General features: G+C 34.4%; 1 protein-coding gene across 1 annotated transcript in view; it reads left to right on the top strand.

Annotated features, from left to right (window-relative positions):
- Positions 1 to 6534: 6534 nt before the first annotated feature.
- Positions 6535 to 27846, top strand: part of LOC150103771 (carnitine O-acetyltransferase-like) — a 214323-nt gene continuing 193011 nt past the window's right edge. Inside the window, exon 1 of the mRNA XM_090396967.1 lies at positions 6535 to 6593. Within this exon, the coding sequence (XP_090253093.1) occupies positions 6555 to 6593 (39 nt within the window). The 5' untranslated portion in view covers positions 6535 to 6554. The remainder of the gene's footprint in view (positions 6594 to 27846) is intronic.

Here is a 27846-nt window from a genome sequence, read left to right as displayed (position 1 = left end):
GACCCATCGTGGGAATGAACTTGACACCGATGAATTAATCATTCATCTTCATCTTCACATTTCGCTATTCTCCACTGTCTACACACTATGTCATCTACTGTCCACTAACAGTATTTTGTCTGTAGAAAGTTTTTTACCTAGTTTTATTGCGGGTCACCTAGACTTGCACTACGTGCAGGTGCAAACGTGACTTATTTGTCTGTTTGCTTACTTGGGAATTGGAGTAAAACCTGGTTAAAAATAGCTTGGCATCTTTAACAAGTATTTTTGTCTGTTAATTGCGTGTGTTCTGTGGCCGATTTCTTTCATGCGGAATCAAAACTCTTTCCCAGAGGAAAAACCACTGCTGCCTCAGTAGATCGGCTAACTCACCTTCAATTGCTTCCCGAAGAAAGTGTTCTATTTTCCTTGACCTGCATGGTGTCAGCTCTGTTTGGAGCCAAATATAATTCCCCTTACTCTTTTTTTTTTTTTAATACAAAGATAATAAAAAGATTTTATATAGCTGAGGAAACGAGTCTAAATCCGAAACTTTTATTTAAATGTTACGTGACCGGCTATATTCGTTTTATTTTTAATACAATGATTTTTAAATGGGGCTCTCGCTATTACATACGTGAAAGATGTTACTCTCCATGCGCTTGCATTGCTATTTTGACTTTCAATTATCAATTTGTTAACACCATTTATGTTCCATTTATACAATCATTTATACAATCTATTCACCATATGTTCACCATTTATACAATCATTTATGAAACATAAACCGAAATATTCGTATCTAATTTTTACTTTTAATTAAACTTCTTTGCAGTAAACACGTGTTCTTTTATCTTATTCAAATGCATTTTACACAGTTATCACTCCATTAAAGATGTACAGAGAGAACTGTCACACATAGCTAACACTCTATGTCTGAATGGATACCCTTCTAACATTTTAAATAAATTGCTTTCTAAAGACAACACCCAACAACCTGGAACTCCGTTCCAGGTTGTTGGGTGTTGTCTTTATGTGTCCACAGCTGTGGACACATAAAGACAATATGTGTCCACAGCTGTCATTCCATATACTAATTCAGTATCCACAAAATTGGCGAGAATAAAAGCTCATAACATCAGAGTAGTTTTTAAACCAGCTACCACGATCAGACAAGTCTTAAGATCACCCAAAGATGAGGAACCTTTCTTCAAATTTCCTGGAGTATATGAAATTCCATGCACGTGTGGCCGTTCTTACATTGGACAGTCCTCTAGAAGTTTTGAAATAAGACAGAAGGAGTATGTGGGGGATGTCAATCACAATAGAATCATCACATCTGGTTTAGCTCATCATTTCTCAACATCAAATCACGTTATAGATTGGAAAAACAGTTCTATGGCTTACATCGAAAATGACTACAGACACAGAACTTTCAAAGAATCAGCTGTGGTGCTACGCACAGGCAATAATTTAAATAGAAATCAAGGTGATATTCTTAAAGACATAGGAAAAAATCTCATCAATTCTCTCAGTTTAGCAGAACTACAATGTGCGAAAAACTACACAACATGTGGTCATGTACCGGATTCTGACTGAAGCATTTGAACCCATGCATCTTCGAAATCATTCATCTTCATCTTCATCACGCCATCAAACTCGAATTGTCAAATGTAACCTAGAAGTTACCAAAGTGTATGTTTTTCATGTAACTTGATGCATTTGTTTTCACACCAGTATAGCCTTGAAAATGCTAGACAGTGGCTAGTGAAACTTGTTGGCTCTTTGTATTTGTAATCATTAAATCTTATGATCTTTTAACAATAAAAGTTCTTAGTTCTAACACATTAGACCAAATATGAACAGTTATTAACTCCATTAAAGAATTAGAGATGTGTATAAGATAACTACTTCTGTTTTTATATGTAAAACTAGGAAATGAATTTAAGCTAACCGTTATCAGTATGAATATGATTTAGGAGACTTCTGGGTAAAAAATTCGAGTACCCTAAATATTATTTTATATATGCAAGACATTAATATTCTTTTTAATCCATTACCCAAGCAAACAAAGTCTGAGCGTGAAGTAATCACAACGAGTAGTCTACTTGGATATAGAGGCTGTTCACTTCACATCAATAGCTTTAGTATCACATAACAAAAATATTATGGGAAGGACCCCAACCTGGTTTTAACCTTTACTGAAGTCTCATCACTGGGGTCTGGATCCAGGAAGTTACTCAGGTTAGCTCAGTGCAGAAATATGGGATCAGAAAATACTCCGGATAAAATACTCCCGATCAGAATAGTTGTAAAAAGTTTTACTCAGCGGTAAAGCTTTCTGTATCTAAATATTATTATTTAGTTAATATGCAATTAACAGCATCGAATTTATTGTAAATTTAAGCAATGTTTTTCTTGAATATTTTATGTTTTTAGAACGAGTAAAGTATTTTAATTAGTTTTACAAACAAAAAAAGTTATTCAGGCACTATATATATATATAAAATTAATATGGCAAATTAAATATGAAAGTCGATAAGAAAATAAATAAAATTAATATGGTGGAACTAGGTGAATAAATTTATACAGAATAAGAGAATACAGCCAAAAGACTAAGCTAGAAGTGCATAAGGTAGTGTTCAAACCACTGGGACTAAAGATATGAGTTCTGAGATAAATTAGAGAAGTGACCATGTGACATCTATGGTAGAATCAAGAATCATTAAAAATGAAGATATTAAGAAGGAAGTGGACGTTGTTCACACATTTGGAAATTTGCGAGCAATGTTTCCCAAGCTTTCACTCCTGGTGTATCCCCATCAAGCAAAGGCGATTTGGGAGTATTTAGAATAACATTTTATTCAAACACGAATAATCGACATTTTAACATTGGCGTTACATTACAAACATCTGAAACAGTTTTTTTTTTTTTTAATTATTAAATACATTTTTAGTTATACGAATCCAATATACAGGTAACCCTTGTACAACGCGGTGCTTTTACAACGCAGTTTCGATATGACACGTTCTACAACCTTTATCTTTTCATATATTTTTTGCCGTGTGACTTAAAAATCAAATGTTATCTTCGTCAAATTTGCGTCTGCCCGTATCGCGCATGTAGTTATAAGTAGCGAATTTATATTAGGGGAAATACCCTGTAGCACGCATACCGTATAAACTTTATTATTGAAAATTGTCTTCATTCTCTGCCAGGAAAGCGCATTAAAAATCATAAGTATGTTCATCTCAAGCTGAGCACTTTATTTTCTGTTGAGTTACATACAATATGTAATGCTTTTTTTTTTATGTAAAAAAATTATTTTTATAGTAATGGCTACTTAAAGGTTTTTTGCCATATGGTTGAAAACGAAATTACTGAATTAATTGATAGGGAAACAGATTTAAATAAGGAGGAACTGGTACAATTAATAGATGGCGTCGAACCAAATGGCGGGGAAAGTTCTGCCGAAGATTCTGATTGCGATGAATCCGTTAAATAATTCAGTTTAAAGAAATTAGCAGAAGGATTGGACTTGGCAAGAGAGTTAGGAATTTATTTTACGGATAATGATCCCTCAATGGAGCGCTCCGGAAAATTCACGAGGCAAGAGAATATTTGTTTAGCTTCATATTATGAACTTAATAAAAAAAAAAAAAAAAATTTGCAGTGTAGTGTTAAGGAAGGTCTTATTACTGACTTCTTGATAACTAAACCAGCCGAAGTATGGAATGAGAATTATACAAATGATGTCCAAGAGATTTCAAGTGATGACGACGTCCGGACACGCGTAAATAAAGAACATGTACGAAATGTTAGTTTTGAAGATAGCGATGACGATGTAAATATGCACTTTATTTTATTTTGCCTGAAACACTTATCCATTATGTGCAATGAAGTTTGCATACAATTTGTAATTTTTATAAGTTTATTCTATGTATTTGTTTCATAGTTTATATGTTTTCTTAATTTACATGAATTACCTGAATTAAAAAATTTGTTTAATTTATTTAAATTTTTTTTTATTGGATATGTCATTGGTGTTTATATAATTAAAAAAAAAAAAACACGATTTCGGAACATAACCCTAATTTTTCTATGTGATCTGAGTCTTGCATAACGCGATTTATATAACGCGTTATGCAAGTGTTACTTATACGAGTGTTACCTGTACTTACAACAGAAACAAAGTTACTTGAAACAAATTAGTTACTTTGAAACTAATTACAAACAAAGCAACAAATTAGTTACTTTGGTGAAATCCGGTCCTATTTAAATGAAAATTTAAACTTTTATACAGAGCTCCACGTCAAGATGAGAATTTGTGCGAAAACACGATTAAACATGAACGAGGGGGGTACGGAAAAGTTCTGATAAACTCCTACAATGTGGTGAATGTGTGCAACAGCTAAATTAGCTGTCATACACATTCAACTCATGCCAACGGTAGCACGCGGTCACCTATTCAAATATGACTGTTACTATTCTACTTTTTATTAAGCTCTAAAGTCCATGTTTTTTACCTTGTTAGTTTTATAAGTCTTATGTTTTTTATTTCTCACCTGAAGAAGTCGGAGCACCGATGAAACTAGTCGTGATGTATTAAAGGTTTTTGTTGTACTTTCTCGGGTTCTAGTCAGTTAAATTTATTTTTATAAATGTATACATCCCGAGTAAATCCTAATTTCAATAATATATATATATATATTTAAAGGACTTCTTATTTCGTATCTTCTTTGCGAAACAATGCTTTAAAGGAATTAAGGAAGCAATCCACACACACACACACACACACACACACACACACACACACACACACACACACACACACACACACACACACAGGTAACAAATAAAAATAATAATAATAAAAACGTATAGACTTCTTTGTATATTCAAGAGCTATTATGTTTTGTTTTGTTTGAGCCTTTAATTTAACCCTTTCTTTATTATTTTTATGTTACGGTATCTTAAAATTGCCGAATTCCAATCTAAGGCAGAGTCGGTTTCCTGGACTTAACTTTAAGCATATTGTAGAGTGACTTAAAAATAAACTTCTTAATTACATATAAACTCAAGTACAATTAACTTGTGTACTTATACAAGACAAAAAAAAATATTGCTTTTGTTCATATTTCATCGAACCATAAGTTAGCGAAAAGAATCTTCGCGATTAAGTTATAAGAGATCAATTGACAATTGATAAACTACTTCAAGTTGTTCTTCGTATCCCAAATTTATCCCATGCTTCCCTTCACAGTAGGCGTGACAGATTGTTTATATGATGTTATCACTTCCCAGACAGTTTCCGACTTTTATAGTCGTAAACACGACAATCATTTCTTATCAAGTATAATAATCGCTTATTCAGCGAAAATATGTCCTACAATTGTTTTGTATACACGATTATAATGACTATTATTATTTGTACATAAAGTGAGAATTCACTTATTATAAGTGAATTTGTCAGTATGTAGATGCCCCCCCCCCCACATACTGACAATTTTTCTATATTTTGCCTTCAAGGAAACGTCCAGAATTTGAAAATAGTCTTGGTTTTAAGATGCTAATTACGGCTTCTTCTTCTTTTTTTTTTTTTTTTTTTTTCGATCTCGGGAGAAAATTGCAATGCTGTCGTACGCTGTTTTTCATACAAATATAATTTTCGCTTTGAATTAAGTTTTCGCCACCTGTTGGCAATAATATTATTTCAAAAGCGAATTGTTTTACGAGCAGTATTACTTAATGTATTTTTTTTTCTTTTCTTATATTTGTATTGTTAATAGAACAGTTAATCAACTAAACAAATTTGATCTTTAAAATATAAGGAAATAATTTCTAGTGAATTTGTTTCACCAACCTTAAATTCTCGCTAAATGTAACTATAAATAATAACAGAATGACACTCAGTTGATGTAGCAGTTCATGGTTTGTTGAATAATTCATAAACTGCGACATCAACTGAGTGTCATATTTGGAACTATGGAGAAAGTGGTTTGATAAGCTGAATTCATCAAATGGGCTGCAAAAAGAGTTATTGAACAAAATTGCATATTTCAAAATATACATATCAGGTGAAAAAAATTAGGAATCGAAGGATAGCAAAACTGAAATCGATATGAAATGGATTCGTTTTTTTTTTTTTTTTTTTTTTAACAACATGAGTAGGATGACCAAAAAATGGTCATCCTACTCACGCTTCCTACTGTCAAATTATAAATTTCGATTTTTTAAAATTTAAATAAAAAACACGACTTGGACGTAAACAATAATGCTGATCCACTTTTAATGGATTCCTGTGATCCTCTGTATTTATACTTTTTATATATCGTTTTTAAAGCTAGCGTACAATATCCTAATTAAATAAACAATTAGCATCCGCTTAAGCGAAGTCGCTTTATTAGTAAACAGTAAAAAATGAGGTCATGAGAAAACCTGTAAAAGCTTCGTTATGGAAGTTCGTTACGTCACGTGTTACAGGCGGGCTGCACGAACATCAGACTAGTTCTATTTAGTCCACATATGTACGTACGCTGCTGTTGTTCCGGCTCACGACGAACGGGAGGTCGCGATGACATTAGCCATGTTGTATAGAAAAAAATCTCTTCCGGTAAGCGATTTGTTTTTCATTAACCTAATTCATAATAAATATCTATATGAAATCAGCAAAATCGAATTTTTTCCCATTTTCTTAGAATTATTCAAATCTAGCGGAGTTTGGGCGACAATGGAAACTAAGAGAATGTTTTGTTTATTAAATATTTTCCGAGTATATTAATACCCCAGTACTCGGAATACTTTGAAATCTCTTTCCATTTATTTTAATGGTGAAAGACGGTATTACACTACGATTTGGCAATTTTTTAAAAATAATTTCTGGTTGATTTATTAGAAAATAAGGATTTTTCTGACAACTAAAAACGGAACGTTGGGAATAAACAGATTTCCCACTTGTTGGTTTTGTTCATCCGCTTTGCATGTAGCTGGTTGTTCGGCTGCAGGAAGTAACGCACATTTATAAAACGACACTATTTGTTAAACCGGTTTTTTGAAAGCAAATATTATGCAGCGCAATCTATAGGTTAAATGTTCAGCTTTTATTCATATCAGTTGATCTTCAAATTATCTAAGATTTGTTTTAAATAGGGAGAGAGTGCTAAATTAGAAAAAAATTTCGATAATTCAGAATTGCTGCTATTACAATATTAATACCATACTATTCTGCTATGCCCTGCCATACCACCATGTACTGTTCCTGCTGTTAGCATGCAAATCTGTAATAAACAAATTCTTCAAGTTTTACTTAAGTTTATTACATTAAAAAAATGTATAATGTACATGTTTCGAGCACTTTTACTTTCTTTCTTTCTTTTTTTTTTTTTTTCATTGTTTGCTGGAAACTAAACGTTTTGCAGAAATGTATTTATTATTCTTTTGTTGTTGTTGTTCACGAAATTGCTTACATTTACTAAGTAATAATTAAATATTGGACCAACATTGAAAATAAATTAAAAAACTTGTGCATTCTTTCATAAATAAATACTCATATTGATTAGTTATATAGTTCTGAAATTTCATTTTATAAACGAATTCTTTCACTTCGATTATACAGATGATATTCTCAAGTTTGGAATGCCGCAGTAAAATAACTGTACCCATTGTAATTGTTGCAAAATTATTTTATGTTTTTTTTATATTGTCATATAAAATCACCTCCTAAGCGACTATATAAAGGATTTTTTAATGAGACCATTTATATCTTTATAATAGCTATATATATATATATATATATATATTTTTTTTTTCATATTAACAGTGTCCCCACAGCTTTAGTTGGCTTTGACGTAATTCAAAATAACTCAAATCCTCAGTGACAGATGAAACTCTTTACCATCTTCCCATTGCTAAGAAGGCTAATATTTTGCATAGAAATAACTGTGAAAATAACTTCGAAACCCGAAATTTTTGAATTTAAGTAGTTGTAGTAATGATTTTTTTTTCTTTTCTTTTTTTTTTTTTTTTTTGTATAATATCCTTCATAAAATTCAGATATGCTCTTAGTCAGTTGTTGTGGTAACCACTTCACTTTAACATTTTCAACACAGTTTAAGCTTCAGCAATTGAAACTCTTCATAATTTTCTTCTTCTTCTTCTTCCTGAAGCGTCTGCTTTTATTTCCTTAAAAACGCTAATGACTGCCCGAAATAAGTAAGATATGATTACGGCTGTAAAGAAATTAGGGCTAATCTGTTCAAGATAATTACTTGTAACGCTACACAACACAGCATAACACAAATTTTTTTTTCTGTTCATATTTAGTGGAGTAACAATAACACCTACAGACGTCCGGGGGGGGGGGGGGAGTTGGAGCAATCCACATACACCACTGTAATAAATTTGTTTCCCTTGCTATCGTTCCTATCTTCCATAAAAGAAAACAGATCTAAGCTACAAATAAAGGAATAGCAAGAAGTATGTACATTCCCTATAAACTAATCTACGGCAACGTTCTTTCCTAAGCTCAAAATGAGAATATCAGTGAACTAGGTCCATTTTAAAAGTAAAATTTGTAAAGTAGATTAAATATTTCTCGTTACATAAGTTCGAGAATAATTAATCGATATTCCAAATCGAATACAATGAATATCATTTGTGCATAATGTGTAATTATACACAAATTATGCATAATGTCACTTGTTGCCAAGTTCCGATATAGCACTTGTGAAGAGCCCACGAATTTTGACCTACTATGTAGATTTTGTTTCCGGACAGAATGTTTCGAATCCGAAAATAGTTTTCTTGTCACCATTTTGCATTGATTACTCTTTATTTTTTACTGGAGGAATAGATTCCCAAGTATAAGTGAAGCGAAAATGAAATCAATTTCTGAGCTGGGGGACTAAAAACCCAAGTTTCAAGAAAAAGGACAGCCTGCTTGCTGTAAAGATCCGCTCACTCGGACGATGCCAGAAAAAAAAAATGTTTAGTAGGCGAGTACAATCGAACTGTCTTTCTTCGGGCATTACAATAGCTGTTTTAATATAGGTACGTAAGTTGACATATTGCAAAACGGGAAAAAAGCACACTGGTTATCCCAATCTATAAAAAAAGGAAATAAAGACGATTGCAATAACTATCGGGGAATTAGGCTGCTAAACACAGGATACAAAATATATGCAGGAATATTAAAAGAGAAGCTGAACAGTATTGTAGAGGACAAACTACTAGAAGAACAAAATGGTTTCCGAAAAGGCTGATCCTGCATAGATCCAATTTTTACTCAAAAATTATGAATAGAAAAGAGAAGAGAATTTCAAAAAGAAACACGCATGGCCTTTATGATTATGAAAAAGCCTTTGACAAAATTAGTAGGCGCCTCCGTAGCGCAATTGGAAGAACGACGGTAAGTTGCGCCCTTCGATTAGAAAAGACCTAAGTTCGATTCTCGTCATGACGGGGGGAATCTTTATATGGACTTTTTCAATTGAAGGTGAGTTAGCCGATCTCATACGGAGGTAGCAGGGTTTTTTCTCCCGGAAAATCTCGGGTTTTTCATCCCGCATACGGACAAATCAGCCCTTTAGAACACACGCAATTTACAGACAAAAAATACTAGCTTGTGGGCAGTAGATAGCGTTGATGTAGGTGATTGGTAGAAGAGGTTCGGTGTAGTAGTGGAGACGGAGTGTTGTATAGTAGGTGTCCTCCCACGATGTGTCTTCGGACTCCTTGGAGGTGTAACGAATAATAATAATAATAATAATAATAAAATTGTTTAAAATATTAACCTATTTAAACATACCAAACCAACTTTTACAATCCATTTAAGAAATAAATACAGGAAATAAAATAGCAGTTAAATTAGAACACATCTCAGAATGGAAAGATATATCACGAGGAGTACAACAAGGATGTATCCTCTTACCTCTACTTTTCAAAAAAAAAAAATATATATATATATATATTGTATATATATATAATTATTACAATCTGGAATATCTATGTTCATTTGTTATACAAATGAACATAGATACATTACTATTTGCAGATGATCAAATAGTATTAGCTACAAAAGATATATTTCAGTGATTACACCACATTTTTTATTATTCAGTTATACAAAATACTGAAATAATAGTTCCCGATAAGTTTCGTAAATCGTAGGATTTACATCTTCAGATTTACATTTACAGACGGTTATGATTTGTATTTATTAATTCTCTTGTTTAAACTTTAAGTTATACTATTTACCCCCCTGAAGATGTAAATCCTACGATTTACGAAACTTGTCGGGAACTATTATTTTAGTATTTTGTATAACTGAATAATAAAAAATGTAGTGTAATCTCCGAAATATATCTTTTGAACCAATTAGCCACAGAAGTCTACGCCTGCAAGTATTAGCTACATCAGAAGATGATTGACAAAGATCATCAAAATCGTTAAATGATATCTCAAAACAATATAATATGACAAATCTAAAGAAAAAACAAAAATAATAGTATTCGAAGGAGAAAACCCAATAAGAAGTAAAATAGTGATAAATAATAAAATATTAGAACAAGTAAATACTTTCAAATACTTGAGATGTGATTTATCATACGAAGAAGAAAAAGACACTAAAATATCAAATTTTGTCAAAGTAAATGGCATAATAAATAATATATTTATGCCATCCCTAGTACAAAAACACACTGGAATCAGATTATATAATGTATTGTCAAAACCAACTCTACTATACGGAAGCAAAACATGGACCATGAAAAGGAAAGATGAAAAACGAATTCAAACAGCTGAAATGAAACTTCTCAGAAAAACAGCTGAATATACCAAGTGGGACCATAAAACAAATGAAGAAATTTTACAATCCCTGAATATAAAACCAATTAATTACTACATAAGACAGTATAAACAAAAATGGATAGAATATTTAAATCGAATGGACAACAGCAGATTACGGAAAATATTTTACAAATATACAATAAGTGGAAAAAGAAGAATCGGAAGACCTAGAAAGAGATGGTATGAGATCGGAGCAGGACACCTGGCCTAAAATCCATGTTAGGAAGAAGAAGAAGAAGTTGACATATTTTGAAAAATTAAAGACGGAAACTTTGTACAGTCTGTCAGAACTACAGCCATAAATCTTACATTCATTACCATGAACTGGAACAGTCAAGTTTTAACATAGAAGTAGATTCTGTATACAGCGCTTATATAAAGAGAGTGTGAGACCCTTCTACACTGACTGAATTTAAACAGATCTGATGACCTTCAGTTATCTCCTTTATGGGAAATATTACTGTATCATTTTTATGCAAATTCCTGATTATTATATTATTGTAATTTTTTTAAAATTTATAATTGGGAAATTTACTGACATTCTATTGTCCTATTTACGCTATTGTGACGCTTTTTCAAAATGATTTTTTAATTGTAATTTTATACTGTTCCATTATTGGTGTACTAAGGATGCATATGATATGATACATAAGCGAAAATTTTACAGCCAATAAATTTATTTCACATAAGTTTAAGTTTCCATCTTTAATTTTTCTAAACATTTCCAATAGCATTACAGAACCGAAAGTGCTACCACAAGGATACGCAGGCAGTTATATAACCATTCTTTTTATTATTAACACGTAAGATCTCCAGGGAGTCAGGAACTCATCGTGGGAGAGCACACACGCGACTCCATTCTTCTCGACTTAATCCTCCAACTACACGACATCACTACCATCAACACAAAACGCCATCTACCCCACCACCAGAACCAACCACAGTATTTTTTTTTTTTTTTGTCTGTAAATTGCGTGTGTTCTCATGGCTGTATGCTGCGAGATGAAAAACCCGAGTTTCCTGGGAAAAAAAAAAAAAAAAAAACTGTTACCTATCTGTCTCATACATTCCGTATTTGTTATTCGCCATGCTTTTTTTTTTTTTTTAATAGTTTTATTTGTTTATTAGTCACTTCTCTCCAGGGCCGATTTTAGTATTAGGTGAACCTAGGCAATCGCCTAGGACCGCTAAGACTTCGGGGATTATGTTTGTGTGCGTATAGAGAGAGACTTTAGAATTTAGAGAGAGAATTTAGGCGCTCCTATGTATAGGAGCGCCTAAATTTTCTTTGCCTAGTTGCATCAGATATTCTCGAACCGGCCCTGCTTCTCTCACACCTGAAGAAGTGTTACGCAATTAAGACGAAACGAATAGTGCCTCTGAATAAACTAGCTGTTCGTTATCTACCAGCTGACTACACTCCCTATCACTCTAACGTACCTAACTGGTGTAGTTTTTTTGTCGTATTCACCATAATTTCCTCATAGATATTCCGCTGAACGATAACAAAAGCGCAATTTTCCCCTTACTTCACTTATCAGAACAGCTTGTTGCACGTTATGAGATATATCATACTTGACAGCACTACAGTTAACACACGCTTTACAAGGGAAAGGTACCACTGGCACATCGCAGACGATCATGGAATTCCAATTAAACTAAGAGAAATAATAATAATAAAAAAAAGTACCTACGATAAGCAGGAATAACCAGAAAATAAAAGGAAGAATAAAGTGATAATTTTCTGTTGATTGTTGTCTTTACGACCAGAGTAATAATGCTATGAGGTCAGTGTATTCTCCAACAGGTTTGCCTGTTCTACTGGAGGAAGTACCCGAATTTTTCGTGAGGAAAATCTAGCTCCCATTTGAGACCTTCAACTGAAAATAGCAATTTCTCATGCATGTTGGAAAGACTGTTTTAAATGAAATTCAAAGGAAATTTGGTTTAGGATCCATGTTAAATTTGTCGAGTCATTTCAGTTTCGGTTTTAATCGGACTATATGTAGTGAAAAAATTAGGCGAAACAAATATGTAGGAAACAAATAAAGAACCTTCGACCAGTTATATAAACAGGTCGATGGTTTATTATTATTACGTGACACCGCCAGGGAGTTCAAAGACTCATCGAGGGAATGCATCTACTCTAGAATTCTCAATCTCCACTACTCACAATCTACTGCAACTACGCCAACGCCATCTACCGCCCACCACCACCACCACCTCTAGTATTTTCATAGACAATCACAACCATCCATGCCTACAGCAGGGATTCGAACCCGCAGTCTTTTGACTGGAGAGCTGAGATACGCCAACCACTCAAATGAGTTTATCAAACTCATTCTAACTTTTAACACACTGGTTTGATTTCTTACGAAAGTTGTCTTCGAATAAGTTAACTTGGTCACAGATATGATAGTTATTCGAATGGAATTGACTTCTCTGTAAACACAAATTAAATTCTGAATTTATTAATTTTGTAAACAGTTATGAGAGCTTACTTCTTTATGGTCGTAGCTGGCATTGTTTGGAGTTATGCGACGGAAGGAACTGAGATTCAAATGGCTGGTTATGCGTCAATAATTTCAGTTGTTAAACCTGGGTAAGATTGTTCAATCAAAAAAAATAATTTTTTTTTTTCGTACAATTTCATTTTTCTTAATAGATCGATTCGAAATGACAATAATAACACCCCGATTCGATGAAATTTGGTATTTAGAATCACTGTTCTAATTTGTTGAGTCGTTTCATTTGGGTTATTTAATGGCAAAAATATGACATTTTTTTTACAGTTTATATGCTAAACAAAGCTCTATATTCAGTTGTTCTTGTGCAAATAAACGTCCCTGTACATGAATGCAATTACGAAACTTACAATTCTAGGGAAATTTCCTTGTTTATTGTAACGCAGGGAATTTTCAAGGGAAATTTTATTTTCCTGATATTAAGGTTAGTGCAAGTTTTAAACTGAGCTGTTGAACACGTTATCTGTAGAACTGGCTTTTCTGAAAGCTATCATTGTTCTTGGCTCAATACACATTAAAAGTCCATGACTTTGGGCAGATATTCAGGATTCATCCCATTTCGACTTCAGGGTCTAGTAGCGCCAAACATTTGTCGTTCTTGACTTTGGGTCAGGCTTTTCCTTGACGAATCATGTCGGGTTATTTCACTTCCTTGAATTTTTTCTTGTCTGTTCTAAAAATTCCCACACCTTGTGCGTTGCTGCTTCATATAATAGGGAACTTCCTCCGAAGCCCGTAGGTCTTAGAGAGTTCCCCCTAACGTTGCTGGTAGTTGTACTGATTCCAAAGTGAAACGCTTGTGATAGCCCTAACTTTCGCTTATGATTAAATGGCACCTTCATGGAGTCTTAGCGCATTGTAGGAGGCTACTGCACATTACGCTGAGCTACTTGGCAAATATATTTTTATCTATTAATTACCTGTATTCTCTGGCTGGTTTGCCTGTTTTACAGGATAAAACCCCCAAGTTTCTGGGATGAAATACCTGTTACTTCCGTATGAGACTGAATAACGCATATTCATTTAAACATCCTTATAAAGATTCTTTCTTAGGATTAGAGCTAGATCTAACTAAAGACAATCGTTGTTAACTTACTAATCGATGTTTTTAATATGTATCTTGATTGTAATTGCTGTGTATTAAATATAAATCCTAAATTTGTTATTCATAATTTGCAATCAAATTTTGGATAGCTCTCACTGCCCTCTAAATTTGGTTGCAAATTTTAGATATGATAATAATTCCACATTTTTACCCCACATGTTTCTTCCCCCCCCCCCCAATGAATTCTGTGTATATTACAGCAGTGGTGTAGCTAGGGCTTTTCCGCCGGGGCAGTCCCTGTGTTTGCCGCCCCTCTCAATACACACCAAAATACTGCAAAAAGTTAAAACGAGTGCAGGGAAATGAATTAAAACAGTATGTTTATTTTTGAAGTAAAACTTTAATTTCAACATTCTAAAATGTTGTTTTTCTTGCTTTTCTGTTAACAAAATCGTCGATGATATTGGCGAAGTCTATTTCATAGCAATGTAGGTAATTCTTAATCAGTTTTATTTAGAAAAAATCCTCTCACAACTAGCAACACTTACAGCAATTGTGAGGAATATTCGCTGTAGTATTACAATAGTTGGAACTGAGTTCTCGAGACTGTGTTTTAGAATTAACTGCAAAAGTTCAAAATTTTTCAAAGTGTCGCCCGGGGCAGACCGCCCCCCCCCTCTAGCTACACCTCTGTATTACAGGTTTTTCTAGCATTTGTTTGATCGAAAAGAACTTCGTGGATTAAACCTAGTTACGGTAATTCGACTCGAGATAAGTGGTCTCTGCATGTCTCTAAATAGAAATGAGATAAACAGATTACTAACTTGCCAAAAGTTTGGCACTGAGACTAATATATTAATAACTAACATACTAATATAGAGCCTCCGTAGCTTAGTCAGTATAGACGAAGGCTTTTAGTCGGAAAGACCTTGTTCGATTAGCGTCAGTGACGTGAGGAACCTTTATCTAGTCTCTTTCGACTAAAGGTGAGTTAGCCAGTCTCATACAGTGGTGGAAGTTTTTTCGCCCGCTAACTCGGGTTTTTCATCCCTGAAAACAGGCAAACCGGTCCCATGAACACACACACGGCTCCAGTCCTAAAATATACTACGGCCAGGAAGGCAACCTTGCTCATAATCATCTCCCTAGTACGGTAGCATATAGCTATCCCCCACCAGCCGTATGGTGAGGAAATAGGATAGGATATTACTTAACCATTAATGGTTAACTAATATAGTTATATTAGTTAAATAATATATTAACGGTTATAAGGAAAATTATGTTAACTTTTTATTCTTCTTCTTGAGTATTCTGCAATTGAGCAGGTTCTTCTTTTAGTAGCAGAAACTTTCCTTCCACTCTCTTCTGTTCTGAGCCTTCTCTTTCAAGGTTCTGAGCCTGTCTCCATTCAGCATGTCATCTAGCATTGTTTTCCTTACTCTTCCTCTTGGTCTTTTTCCGTCTATTTTTCATTCGATGGCATCTCTGATGATCCCATTCCCTCTCAGAATATGTCCAATTCAGTTTCCCTTTCTTCTTTTTATCATCCTTAACAGACGTCTTTTCTCTTCTACTCTTTTTAAGATCTCTTCATTAGTTATTTTATCTGTCCATTTGATTTTTTTCCATCCTTCTCCAAATCCACATCTCAAAGCTTTCCAAAATCTTAATTTCTTCTTTCTTCGATGTCCAAGTTTCAGCTGCATAGAGGACAACACTCCACACATAACATTTTATTAGTCTTTTCTTTAGGTTTATATCCATTTTACTTCTGAATAAATTCCATTTTCTATTAAAGGCATCTCTTCTCATCGCTAATGGTTATGAGGAAAGTTATGCTAACTTTTTTGTATTATTTGTATTAGTATTAATAATAAATACTATTAATAATTATAAAAATATTATTAATAATAATTAGTGGTAGTAGTGTGTGACACCTCCAAGGAGTTCAAAGACTCATCGAGGGAGGGCACTCTACAACTGTGCGTCTGAACCATTTAATTCACCAATTACACAGAACTGCTACTACCATCATCATCTATACACAACGCCATATACTGCCCACCACTAGTATTTTTTTGTCTGAAAATTGTATTCTCAAGGCCAATTTGCCTGTATGCGGGATGAAAAACCCGAGTTTCGGGGGAGGGAACGACGAAAAAACCTGCTACCTCAGTATGAGATCAGCTAACTCACTTTCATTTGAAAAACCCACATAAAGATTCTTCTTGTTACGACGAGAATCGAACTTAGGTCTTTTCCAACCGAAGGACGCAATGCACGTCGTTTTTCTAATATTGAAGGCTCCATGAGACAAGAAGACCCTCTATCAATGGCTCTGTTAGTTTTATGTTTAGAACCGCTAATACGGACAATTAACGAAAATAAAACAAATACAAGGAACAAGCGTCCACGGCAAAATATTAGCTTACGCAAATGATGTCACCTTTACCCTAGAGGGGTGAACAGTCAATTAGACAAACACTACAGATAGTAGATATCTTTGGTAATGCATCTGCCCTCAGGGTGAACATCGCAAAATCGAAGTGCACGACAGCAGAAAAGTGCGAAAGGAAGCCAAACAAACGTATTGCAATTTAATTTGTACGAAATTTATAACATTTTTTGTGTAATATAATTTATGAGTATGCTGGCAATAAATTTATGCCCGCATAAATTTATTGTATCACGGTATTATCCGACTTTCTTATATATTGGTTAAGAATTTAAAAAAAAATTTAGAAAACAAGTTTACCTGGACTTGACTTGCTTGTTTATTTAGATGTATATTATATTTTCAATGAGAATGGAATTACAGTTCACCAACTTAGTAAGCCTTTGTACATATTGCATTTTCTTGTCCACCTATGGAATTTTAATGAGGTTTACTAAACTTGAAAGTAGGAAATTACTATACTATGTACAAGATTGGTTTTTCAACTTTTTTTTCCCCCTTCCGGGTGCTTATGAACCCTGGTATATCCAGCTGTTTTTTCTGAGAAATTTAATTTCTGCAATTTCAATTCGTTTTTCGTCTTTTTTTTTTTTTTAAATTATTATTATTTATCTTTCGTTTCCATATAATAAAATTGGTTTAGATAGTACACATTTTAGTCTGATTCGTATTTGTATACTAAGGATGGCATTTACTTTTAAAAAGTTTCATGTTTATTATTTTAATGTCTATATCAGTGGCAGCAGGTGAAAATTTTAAGGGGAGGGGGTGCTGCATATACAAAATAAAAATAAAAATAAAAAAATTCTTTTTTTTCCTAATCAGTAACCAATTTATTAATAAATTTACATATTAAAAAATTGATTTATTAAAAATATTTCACCCTCACCACGAACAAACATCAATAATAAAATTTTCGCATCTCACAGAAATAACGCGCGCAAGCATACGATACACTGCCCAAACGAACAGCGTCGGAATCACTTGTAATTTGCAATGAGAAGCGCAAACGAATATCGGCGAGTCTAGCTGCAATTTGGCCTAACGTGATAATTCCGACACTGCGTTAGATCGCAGTGCATTTGTTTCGTAATCTAAAGCGTTAATCGAACATTTCCAATTATTAACTATTCAAATAATGTCAAAACATAAGCTGTAACCTTTAGCATGTTGTATTGCGTTTATATAATGTTGTAAGCATTGTTATTATTTATAAACACAGACAAAATTTAATTTTTTCATTTTTTCCTTGGGGGTGCTGCAGTGTCGCAGTGCTTATGTACGAGCCGCCACTGGTCTATATCTTTTTCATCCTCATATAATACATCACGTCTCAAGTATCCGAAAGTATTTACGTATTCAATTTTTTTTAATAAAAAATATAAATATATATAATGTGATTGTTAAGAGTATACAGTTAGCCTCATAACAGTTATAATAGGTTTTTTTTTTTTTCAACCGCTTTACAATTATACAAAATTACTTCGGACATATCTATCTTGGTATCACGTTCTGAGCGATTCTCTGATAGCAACACGTGCCTTGAATCTGAATAATACAAATGGACGTTCTACCCCATATTAATATGCAACTATATTATTGATGTCAACTTGAGAGCAATCACGCAACTAACTGCTGATGAAGGAGTACTTCTATTCATTGAAAAGTTTTAAATTTCGGTGATTAGGAATCGAATTTCCTGCATATTGCATGGAGAGCGGTGAGTGATTGGAATACCTTTTGTTCGAGAATGTGGTAAGGCACGGTATGATAAACTGTGTGTGTAACAGTGGACCTTCCGCATTGAGTCTTTGACTCCATGGAGGTTTATAATAATAATAATGACTAGATGCCATTTTTCGTTAGCGAGTTTTTTTTTATTCATTTTATTTTATTTTTTATTATTGTTATTATTATCGTGTGTGTGCGTGCACAGTTGCACCATATGTAAATTACTCCCAGTTATAGCATAAAATCTACAGCGCAGGGAAATTGCTCTCCTGAAAGAATTCATTGCTGCAACTAAATTTGAACTTTCCAAGATTAATCGTCACACCTTTTCCTTACATTCTGAACTGCTATTCTCACTTCCCTAGGATTTGTGAAACATCACAGACACTGTCCACCAACAAAAAACTCTTTCAGTGTCTCTAAGCAACAGAGTCAATTTACAGAAAAAAATTCAACATGCTAAAAGGAAAAGTAGAAGAGGTATTTGCCCCCTGGAAGGTCATAATCACTCTTCATATATCTTGTCACAATTAGAGGAAAAAATTATTCAATCATAGACATTATAGCCAATGTAAAAAAAAAAGGATAGAGAAGATTATCGAGAGATTCAGTTGACCTAACCGCATTCAACCAAATTCTTCTTTGCTATTTCTAGCATAAAGCCACCAAGGAGTATTCCAGAAATGGAGCTGACTGCACTCCAATAAAGTGAAGTCGCAACAACAACACAGTGGTGATTAAAGCGGATAAAGGAAATACCTCAGTGGTCGTGGGGTCTGAAAAGTACATCAATAAAATGAAAGGCATGCCAGGCAGCAACAACTCCTACGTTGAGCTAGATTTAGACCTCACTTGGCGCAGCACAAATAAGACCAATGATTTGATTAAAAAACAAACAAACAAACTCGATAGATGGCCGGAGGAATGAATAAATAAATTTAAAAAAAAATTTAGTCTTCACTAGTTCCAATAATTTACGAACTTTCAAAGATTCATAAACCGGAGATGCTTGAAACTTACTGTAGATGTAAGCGATTCATTTACCTCCAATCTAGCTAAACACGTGTCTTTCCTCGTGGCATCGCATTTATGAAAATCAAAATCATTCAATGTGAACGAAGAAAATAGTAACAGAATCATTAGACCTTCTGGCAAGTTTAAATGTTGCCTGTTCATAAATATTCCCAGAGAAGAACCTTAAAGTTACTTCGAGGATCTCGAATCGAGATTCTTCTGCAAGAAATACTTCGTCTGAAGAAGTATCCGGAAGGATACTTCTTCAGACGCCGTATAGAAAATACTTTTTTTTTCAAAATTTAAGGATAAGTAATGAGAATAAACACAAGGTCTTGCTATGGATTCTTCCTATTACCAGTGCTAGCCTACTTATTTATGAAATCCTTTGAAAAGAAAGCCATAGAAAGATGCTATAAAATACCTAAAATTTAATTGCGATACATTGACGATATTTTCATTCTTGGCTTGGCCAGATTAAAACAAACAATTGGAGGACTCAAGGATTTCAAGAAGGATTTTAACAGCTTACACACCAATATAAAGTTGACTATTGAACAGGAAAACTTTAGGACACTACCATTCCTTGATATTATTGTGTTATTGCTTGATATTACTCTGGATTACTGTGCTCGAATTGGTCGCCTGGATTCCTTGCAGATGAGGAAGTGGTAGAAAAGTTTCAGAGGAGTGACCAAGTTGGTGAATGATGTAAGGATTGCTCCCTACATTGATTGATTGAGAGTTTGTGGATTACAGAAGTTGGTTGCTAGGCGGAGAAGAGGGGATGTGATAGAAACATTTAAGTTACTAAAAGGTTTTTATAAGATTGATGCAGAGGAAATATTTCAGCTGCAGACTAGTGGTGGAAAAACGAGTGGTCATCCCTGGAAATTACGAGTAAGTGTGGTTAACAAGGTTGTGAGGGCTAGTTTTTTTGCTTGGAGAGTGGTGAATGAATGGAATTGCCTGACTTAGTTTTGAGTGCTTCGTCTATGGGTATTCAAGAAGAATGGGTATGATTGTGTTAATGGGTATTCAAAGAGGTATGACTGTGTGGATAGTTTGGGTGTCCTGCGATGTATCTCAGGGTATCTCAGTAGAGTCAGTAGAATCCATGTCTACTGACTCCATTGCATGTGTATACATTATACATTGCATGTGTATACTTTTATAATAATAATAATAATAATAATAATATTCTCCTAGAAGTTTCCGAGGATAAAAGATTTAATCAGTATACAGAAAGTCTACCAACATCGATCATTTCCCCCATGCTTCTTTCCACGATCTCTTATAGAAGGTAGGAATTATCAAAACACTAAGGGACACAGCCTAAATATCTCCAGAAATATAGGGGGAAAAAATGATATGGGCGCAAGACGATGGAACGAATTTTGCAAATTCCAGGACAACGACAAACAAACAGCACTTCAAAGGTGTAGCCATCCTTCCTTGGATCTGCAATGCTATCCACAATTTCTTCCAATTTTTTAGAAGTTATGACATGAAAATTGCTATCACTCCCCTTTAGAAGATCTCCAGATTCTTAGAGCCTCCGAAATATCCTCCTCAAAAAACAAGAGGTCTATCTACCAGATCCACTGTTGCTGCAGAATTTGCAATGTTGGTGAAAAAAAAAGGTCGTCCCAGGGAGATCCACATATGAGAATATTTTTAAAATGTCGAAAAGAAAATGAAACATAAATATAGTTTAGTTTTTCACACAACTAATAAAGACTATCTGGTAGTTTAAGAGAAAGGGGGGGAGAAAGAAAGGCCTTAAATCGAACAGTTCTGTCAGGAAATTTAAAGAGATATATCGGAAATGCTGCGCACTCAGTGCAATAAGAACCAGGGTGTCATCCTGTACCAAGTTTGGTTTTCCTTCATCGAAAATCTCACATTTTAAAGACCTTGGCAATGACACGCATTGCGTTGTCGAACGCGATACTAACTGGTACACCTGCTGTCATGGATTCATTATTCATTTTAATTTTCATACATGGTATTATTTCATTGCTTGATGTGATTTGTTTTTACACCTCGAGTTTTATTTTATTTATTTATTTGTAAATAGTAGCACGTCCTTAACGAAAGTAACCTATCGCTACACAAAACTAGTCGAAATTATTAGTTAATAAAGTATTTTAGTAATTTACGTTACTTCACGTCATGTATTTCTATTCAAGTTTAGTATTCTTGATTTAGTTCTTCTGTATCGTCTATCATTTATTATAAGTGGATTGCTAATTATGCAACAGTGAATTTGAACAAAATAGTCTCTCTCTTTCTCTCTCACACACACACACAGGGTGGTCCATGGACAAGCTGTAGAGAGGACCCGCTTTGTGACGCAACTGCATAAGTTTTTTAACATCACCGGATTTTTTTATTAGTTATGAAAAACCATATCACGTAAATACCTTCCATTTTCGGCTTCATATATATATATATATATATATATATATATATATATATATATATATATATATATATATATATATATATATATATATGATAGTTAGGCTGACCATACGTACCGTTTTGAACGGGACAGTACCTTTTTTTTTTTTTTTCATATTTCCCGGGCGTCCCGTCGTTTTAATAAAAATGTCAGTTTTGTCCCGTTTTTATTGAAAACTATAAATATATACTTTCATATTGGTCACTCATAAATGATTATTCATAACCTATAATCGAATATCAATATCATGAGTATCAGTAATTTGCATAACCATGGAGTCGCATTGTTCGATACTAAATATTGATATCTGCAGTGATTTATTCAGAGAAAAAAAAAAAAAATGCATGTTGGCAACATTTGCGCGTCTCAGACGCGGCGTCTGTTCTGCTGTAGCGTTAGTTTTTGTTTTGTCCGTATGCTAACCGGTGGCTTTGTATTCAATGCCGGTGGTTTAAATTTCATATTTTTTTAAAGTTTTAAGTCTATCCTTGCAATGTCAACGAGGCGAACCTGCAGTTTTAAAGACGATCCCCAGAAAGAATTCAAATTTATTAAACTGGAGAAACTGTTTAGTGATGGAACAAAAGTAGTATGCCAACACTGTAACATCTATTTTTCCGTTGCTCATGGAGATATCAACCAACATAACGATGCTGAAAAGATGGTGATAGTGAAAGCGATAAAACTGCAGCGAGTGAAGCTTCCGTTGTTTATCATACCGTGCGTCACGGCCAAGTTTTCGCGCAAATGACTGCTTGTCGATATTGATAAATAAAATTTATAAACCAAAATTTTCTTCAGAACGTACCGAATCAGAATATTTCAGCTGCAGAAGTAGCCATGAACATTGAAAATCTTGTAAACAATTTAGTCCAGAAAAAAAGTGAAGTGTTTGTAACCACTGATGTCAAAAAACAACTGAAAATGTTAGTAGATTCAGGAAAAATTAACGAGGCTAAGTTTTTTGAGATAGCTGAGAATTTCTATGAAACCAGCTCAGAATATGTTAACAAGTGAAAGTGCAGTTTAGGAAATATTGAGAAGTTCAAGTAGGTGTTAATAAGACACCTGAATGGAAAGAAATACAGGACAGTCGGAACGAGAAACTCATCACACGCACAGAAACAGAAGAAACTCGTGTATTCGATCAGTGGATTCTCATAAAATCTATAATTGTGAGGCAATTGAATACAATTGGATTCTTCTATCTGATAGATGGGTAAACTTTTTTCTGAAATGAGCGAAAAACGCCTAGAGTGTCAAGACTTTTGTAATATTGTAGAGTTTATTCTTCGTCTTCCAGGAAGTACAGCACCTGTTGAGAGAATATTTTCTGTTATGAACAGTATTTGGTCAAAGGAGAAATCTACAGGGTGGCCGTAAATAACACCATCTAACTTTCCCTCTATAGGTATCTGTAGATAAACTAATACATGGAATGAAACCATATCAGCTAATGCCTTTTTATTCCCGTATACGGGAGTAGGCGAGGCCATTTAGCCCTATCTAACTTTTGGAGACTGAGTGGGCAGTTCAATCTCCACTGGTACCAATCAGAGATAGATGGCCCAAGGCTATCACTAATTAAGCGGTATTCAGTGAAGAGAGACGGCTCAAATGTGCCGCCATCTCGTGGTCCCTAACCCTAACACAATATATTTAATGTCTGAAATAATGTGGGTTCTACGGTCGATTTTCTTGAGTTTACAGGACGAAAAACCTGAGTTTCCGGGAGGAAAAACCTCCTTGCCCGTGCCAGAGATCGACTAACTCGGGAACCGGTCGAAAAAAGGCTTAGAAAAATTTCCTCTAGTCGCCGACTAGACTCGAAATGAAGTCTTCCTTCGTGCGGTCAAGCGCGGTGGTGTGCAAACGCCACATCCACTGAGCTACACAGGCTCTCAATGAGACCATGTATTAGTTTTAATATAAAGTCTCAATATTTTATATTGAGACTTTCCAAGACACGTGGAGATGAATTCCTCGGAAAAAAAAAAAAGATTTAGTACCAAAAGTCGCCGATACGGGAAATTTTGACGCTGGCGGAGCCGAAAGCAATCAAATATTTGCAGTAAACGCAGGTAAAAAGAATTATGCAAATTTTACTGTTCGTGCGTGACAGCAGCGCCTCCAATTCCACTTATAAAGGATTGGAACGTTCAGTTAGTTATTCGAATGACTGACAAATTGTGCTCAATATGCATCCTACCTCTCCTCAGCGTGCATTACTTGTTAAGTTGTTTTACCTTAAACAGTGCAATGCCTTAGCGGCCCTTCGGGAATTTAGAAGGCTTCATAACCTGCGTACAGCTCCTATGGCAGCTGTAGCACTGAGAGCTATGATTAAGAAGTTTGAAGAAACTGGATCACTAGGAGTTAGACCTGGCAGAGGACGGAAAGCAGTGCAAGAAGAGACAGCAATAGACGTTGCTACTGTAGTGTTCGACGACACAGGAACCAGTACTTGTTTTAGTTTAATTATTATTATTATTATTATCATTGTCACGCGCCACATATCCAGCTGGAATGAGTGACGAGACTGTCGCTTGCACCGTCGAAATGTTATTATTCCATTTTATCTGCCTTTAATGTAATTATCCCCTTGTTTTCGGCTCTGCCAGTGCCAAAATTTCCCCTATCGGCGACTTTTCGTACTAAATATTTTTTTCGAGGAAATCATCTCCCCATGCCTTCAAAAGTCTCGATATAAAATTTGGTCTCATTCCGTTTATTGGTTTTAGCTACATATGCCTGCAAAGAGGGAAAGTTATTTTATGGCCACCCTGTAAATTAAGTGTTGCACTCCATGACACAAAATTGTGTCATGGAGTGCGATAAGTTTTGATAAGGTGTTGAAAGACCGAAATTTGCTTCGTAAGATCACTTCATCGGAGAAATATTCATTTCACGATCGTGGTAAAGTACAGTTTCCCCCCCCCCCCTTTTTGCATCTACCTAAATTTTTGGTATGGGGTTCTGTCACTGAAGAATAATGGTAAGCTCAGTATGTTTATGTAATAAAACTTTTTTTTATTGTCTTCCTTTTTCATGAATACAAAATATTACATAACCCCCGTCCCCTTTTTGCCATCCCGATGTCCCGCTTTTGTTTCAAGGAAATATGGTCAGCCTAATGATAGTGCATGCTTAGGTAGCCCCAACAATGGCTTCCAGAAGTCTCAGCAAAAGCCTTCAACTTTAGATTAGTTTAATTTGTTCTTAAGGGGGTTGAATAAAAGCAACATTATTCCCATTCCCAACATATAACAACATTGCAATGAAGAGAATTCAAGTATGTAAGAGCAACTACTGCTACCATTCCAATGCTGTTATAAAATCTGTTTCGTTAACGTTATCGAGTAAGTCTCGTACAGCAGTGTAATTTTTCAATAACAGCACAAAAGAAACATCATCATGAATTTCAAATTATTTAGAGATAATTTGGTAGATTTCTTAATTTTTTGAAGCCTATAAATGCTTTAAACAATGCATTTATAGGCTTCTTTAGTTTAATATAAAACTTTAGTTTAATATAAACTAAAGTTTATATTAAACTAAAGTTTTACTCTAACACGGTAGTTATCGCCATAATTTTTCGTAATGTATTCTGATCGCCGTGTAAGCATGAAAGAAAGGCTTTAAAGATTTCTCTTGCCGTTTGCAAAAAAACTTCTGGTGTTTTACAGTAAATTAGTAACATTATAGAATAACACAGTATATTTCCCTTTATACAGTATTTTCCCAACGGGCATTTTTTCACTGCATTCGTTACTAGAATGCAGTTAAGGAAAATATACTTTTGTGTAGAAATTTCCTCATGATCAACTCTGTGTGGTAATCCTTTCAGGAAGTAGCACGTCATGCGTAATATTCACGTGAGGCAATGTTGTGTATCTGATCCACTCTTCAAAATAGCAAACGAGTGAAATCATGTTGAAAAGCTAAACGAAAGAGTAATTATAAAAGTAATCTCGTTCGTACACAGTGGCATTACCGAATATGTTTATATGACTTGTTTATTGTTCTAGTGTCATAATTGAACAAATTGCATTCTGGAAATGTTACAAGGAAAATTCTTACCTTCCGTGTTGTGAATAAAAATAAATAAATAGTCATAATACACTGATAACCAAAATCTAAGGACGAACACTATTTCTGAAGATTACAACAGCAAATTCAGACGAAATCTTCTTGTAGAAATTTGTGTGCAACTGACGATTATATAAAGTGTACAAATTCAAAATTTTGAATCGCGCGCAAACGGTTACGTGGTGGCACTCAACAGAACAAAAGGCTGCGCTAAGTGAAGCGTATTTGAAGGGAAGCCCTTTTCGTGAAGGAATAAAGTTGCAAACGTAGATATCTTGTACTGTCTCAAAGACGTCATTTAGATTCAATGGCGGACGGTGAAAATTTAAGTGGCGATACTGCATATACAAAATAAGAAAAATAATTCATTTTTTCCTAATCAGTAGCCAATTTATTAATAAGTAAATTTACATATTAAAAAAATTGCTTTATTAAAAATATTTCACCCTCACCATGAACACACATCAATAATAAAAGTTTCATACACAGAAATAACGCGCGCAAGCATACAGTTTATCTGTAGCGACAGTGCTCAACGAGCAGTGTCGATTTCGACATTCTCACACTGCGTTAGATCGCAGTGGATTTGTTTCGTGTAACGATAATTGAGAAAATATAATTCTTTTCATATTTTCAACAGTGACACTCGTCATAATTTACCCTTGTATCTACAGTATAATAAATAAATAATGATATGTTATTTTAACAGAATAAAATAAGATTTGCAAAAAATATTTCACCCTCACCACTAATAATAAACACGCACCAACAATAAAAGTTTCGTATCCCACAGAAATCACGTGGGAAGCATACAATTTATCTGTAGCGACACTGCTCGTTGAGCAGTGTCAGATTCACTTGTTATGTGCAGTGACAAGTGCAAACGAATATCGGCGAGTCTAGCCGGAACTGATCGAACGTGATAATTCAAACACTGCGTTAGATCGCAGTGCATTTGTTTCGTAATCTAAAGCGTTAATCGAACAATTCTAATTATTAACTATTCAATCAATGTCGAAACATAAGCTGTAACCTTTAACATGTATTTTATATTGCATTTGTATAATGTTGTAAGCATTATACAACTTATTATTTATAAACACAAACAAAATTTAATTTTTTTTTTTCGATTTTTCCTTGGGGGTGCTGCAGTGTCGCAGTGCATATGTACAAGCCGCCACTGATTATTATAATGCGACACCTCCAAGGAGTCCAAAGACTCATCAAGGGAGAGCACCTACTCTACAACTCTCCATCTCTACCACTCAATCCACCAACTGCAGCATCGTACACCAACGCTATCTACTGCCCAGCACCTAAGCCTCCTCCTTTGTTCAGTTTTGGATATCACATAAACAGTTCAAGTTTCTATACATTTATTTTATCTGTGTTAAGAATCAAGTTTGTGTACCATATATTATGTTAAAGTGAACAAATATGGGATTTTTTATTAGAGACAAGAGAGCAAATCTTTCATCAAACCCACAGATCAATCTCCAGTGATTTTTTTTTTTCATGTTTTGGTGTACCTCTCTGTAGGAATATGTTTGGTTCTCTGAATTATGTTACCAGCAGTGGCGGCTCGTGGCTTGAAATCGTGGGGGGGGGGGGGGGTTGCTGCAACTTTCGAAATATACATTCCCACTGTAAGTACAGTGTATACGTGTTTGGATAAAACATCAAAATTTTGGTAAA

Source organism: Typopeltis vanoorti, chromosome 8 (genome assembly GCF_054136105.1).
Source record: "Typopeltis vanoorti isolate ZY-2024b chromosome 8, IOZ_Tvanoo_1.0, whole genome shotgun sequence".
Lineage (NCBI taxonomy): Eukaryota > Metazoa > Arthropoda > Arachnida > Uropygi > Thelyphonidae > Typopeltis > Typopeltis vanoorti.
The sequence above is the reverse complement of the archived record's forward strand: the minus strand, read 5'-3'. Positions and strand labels throughout refer to the sequence as shown.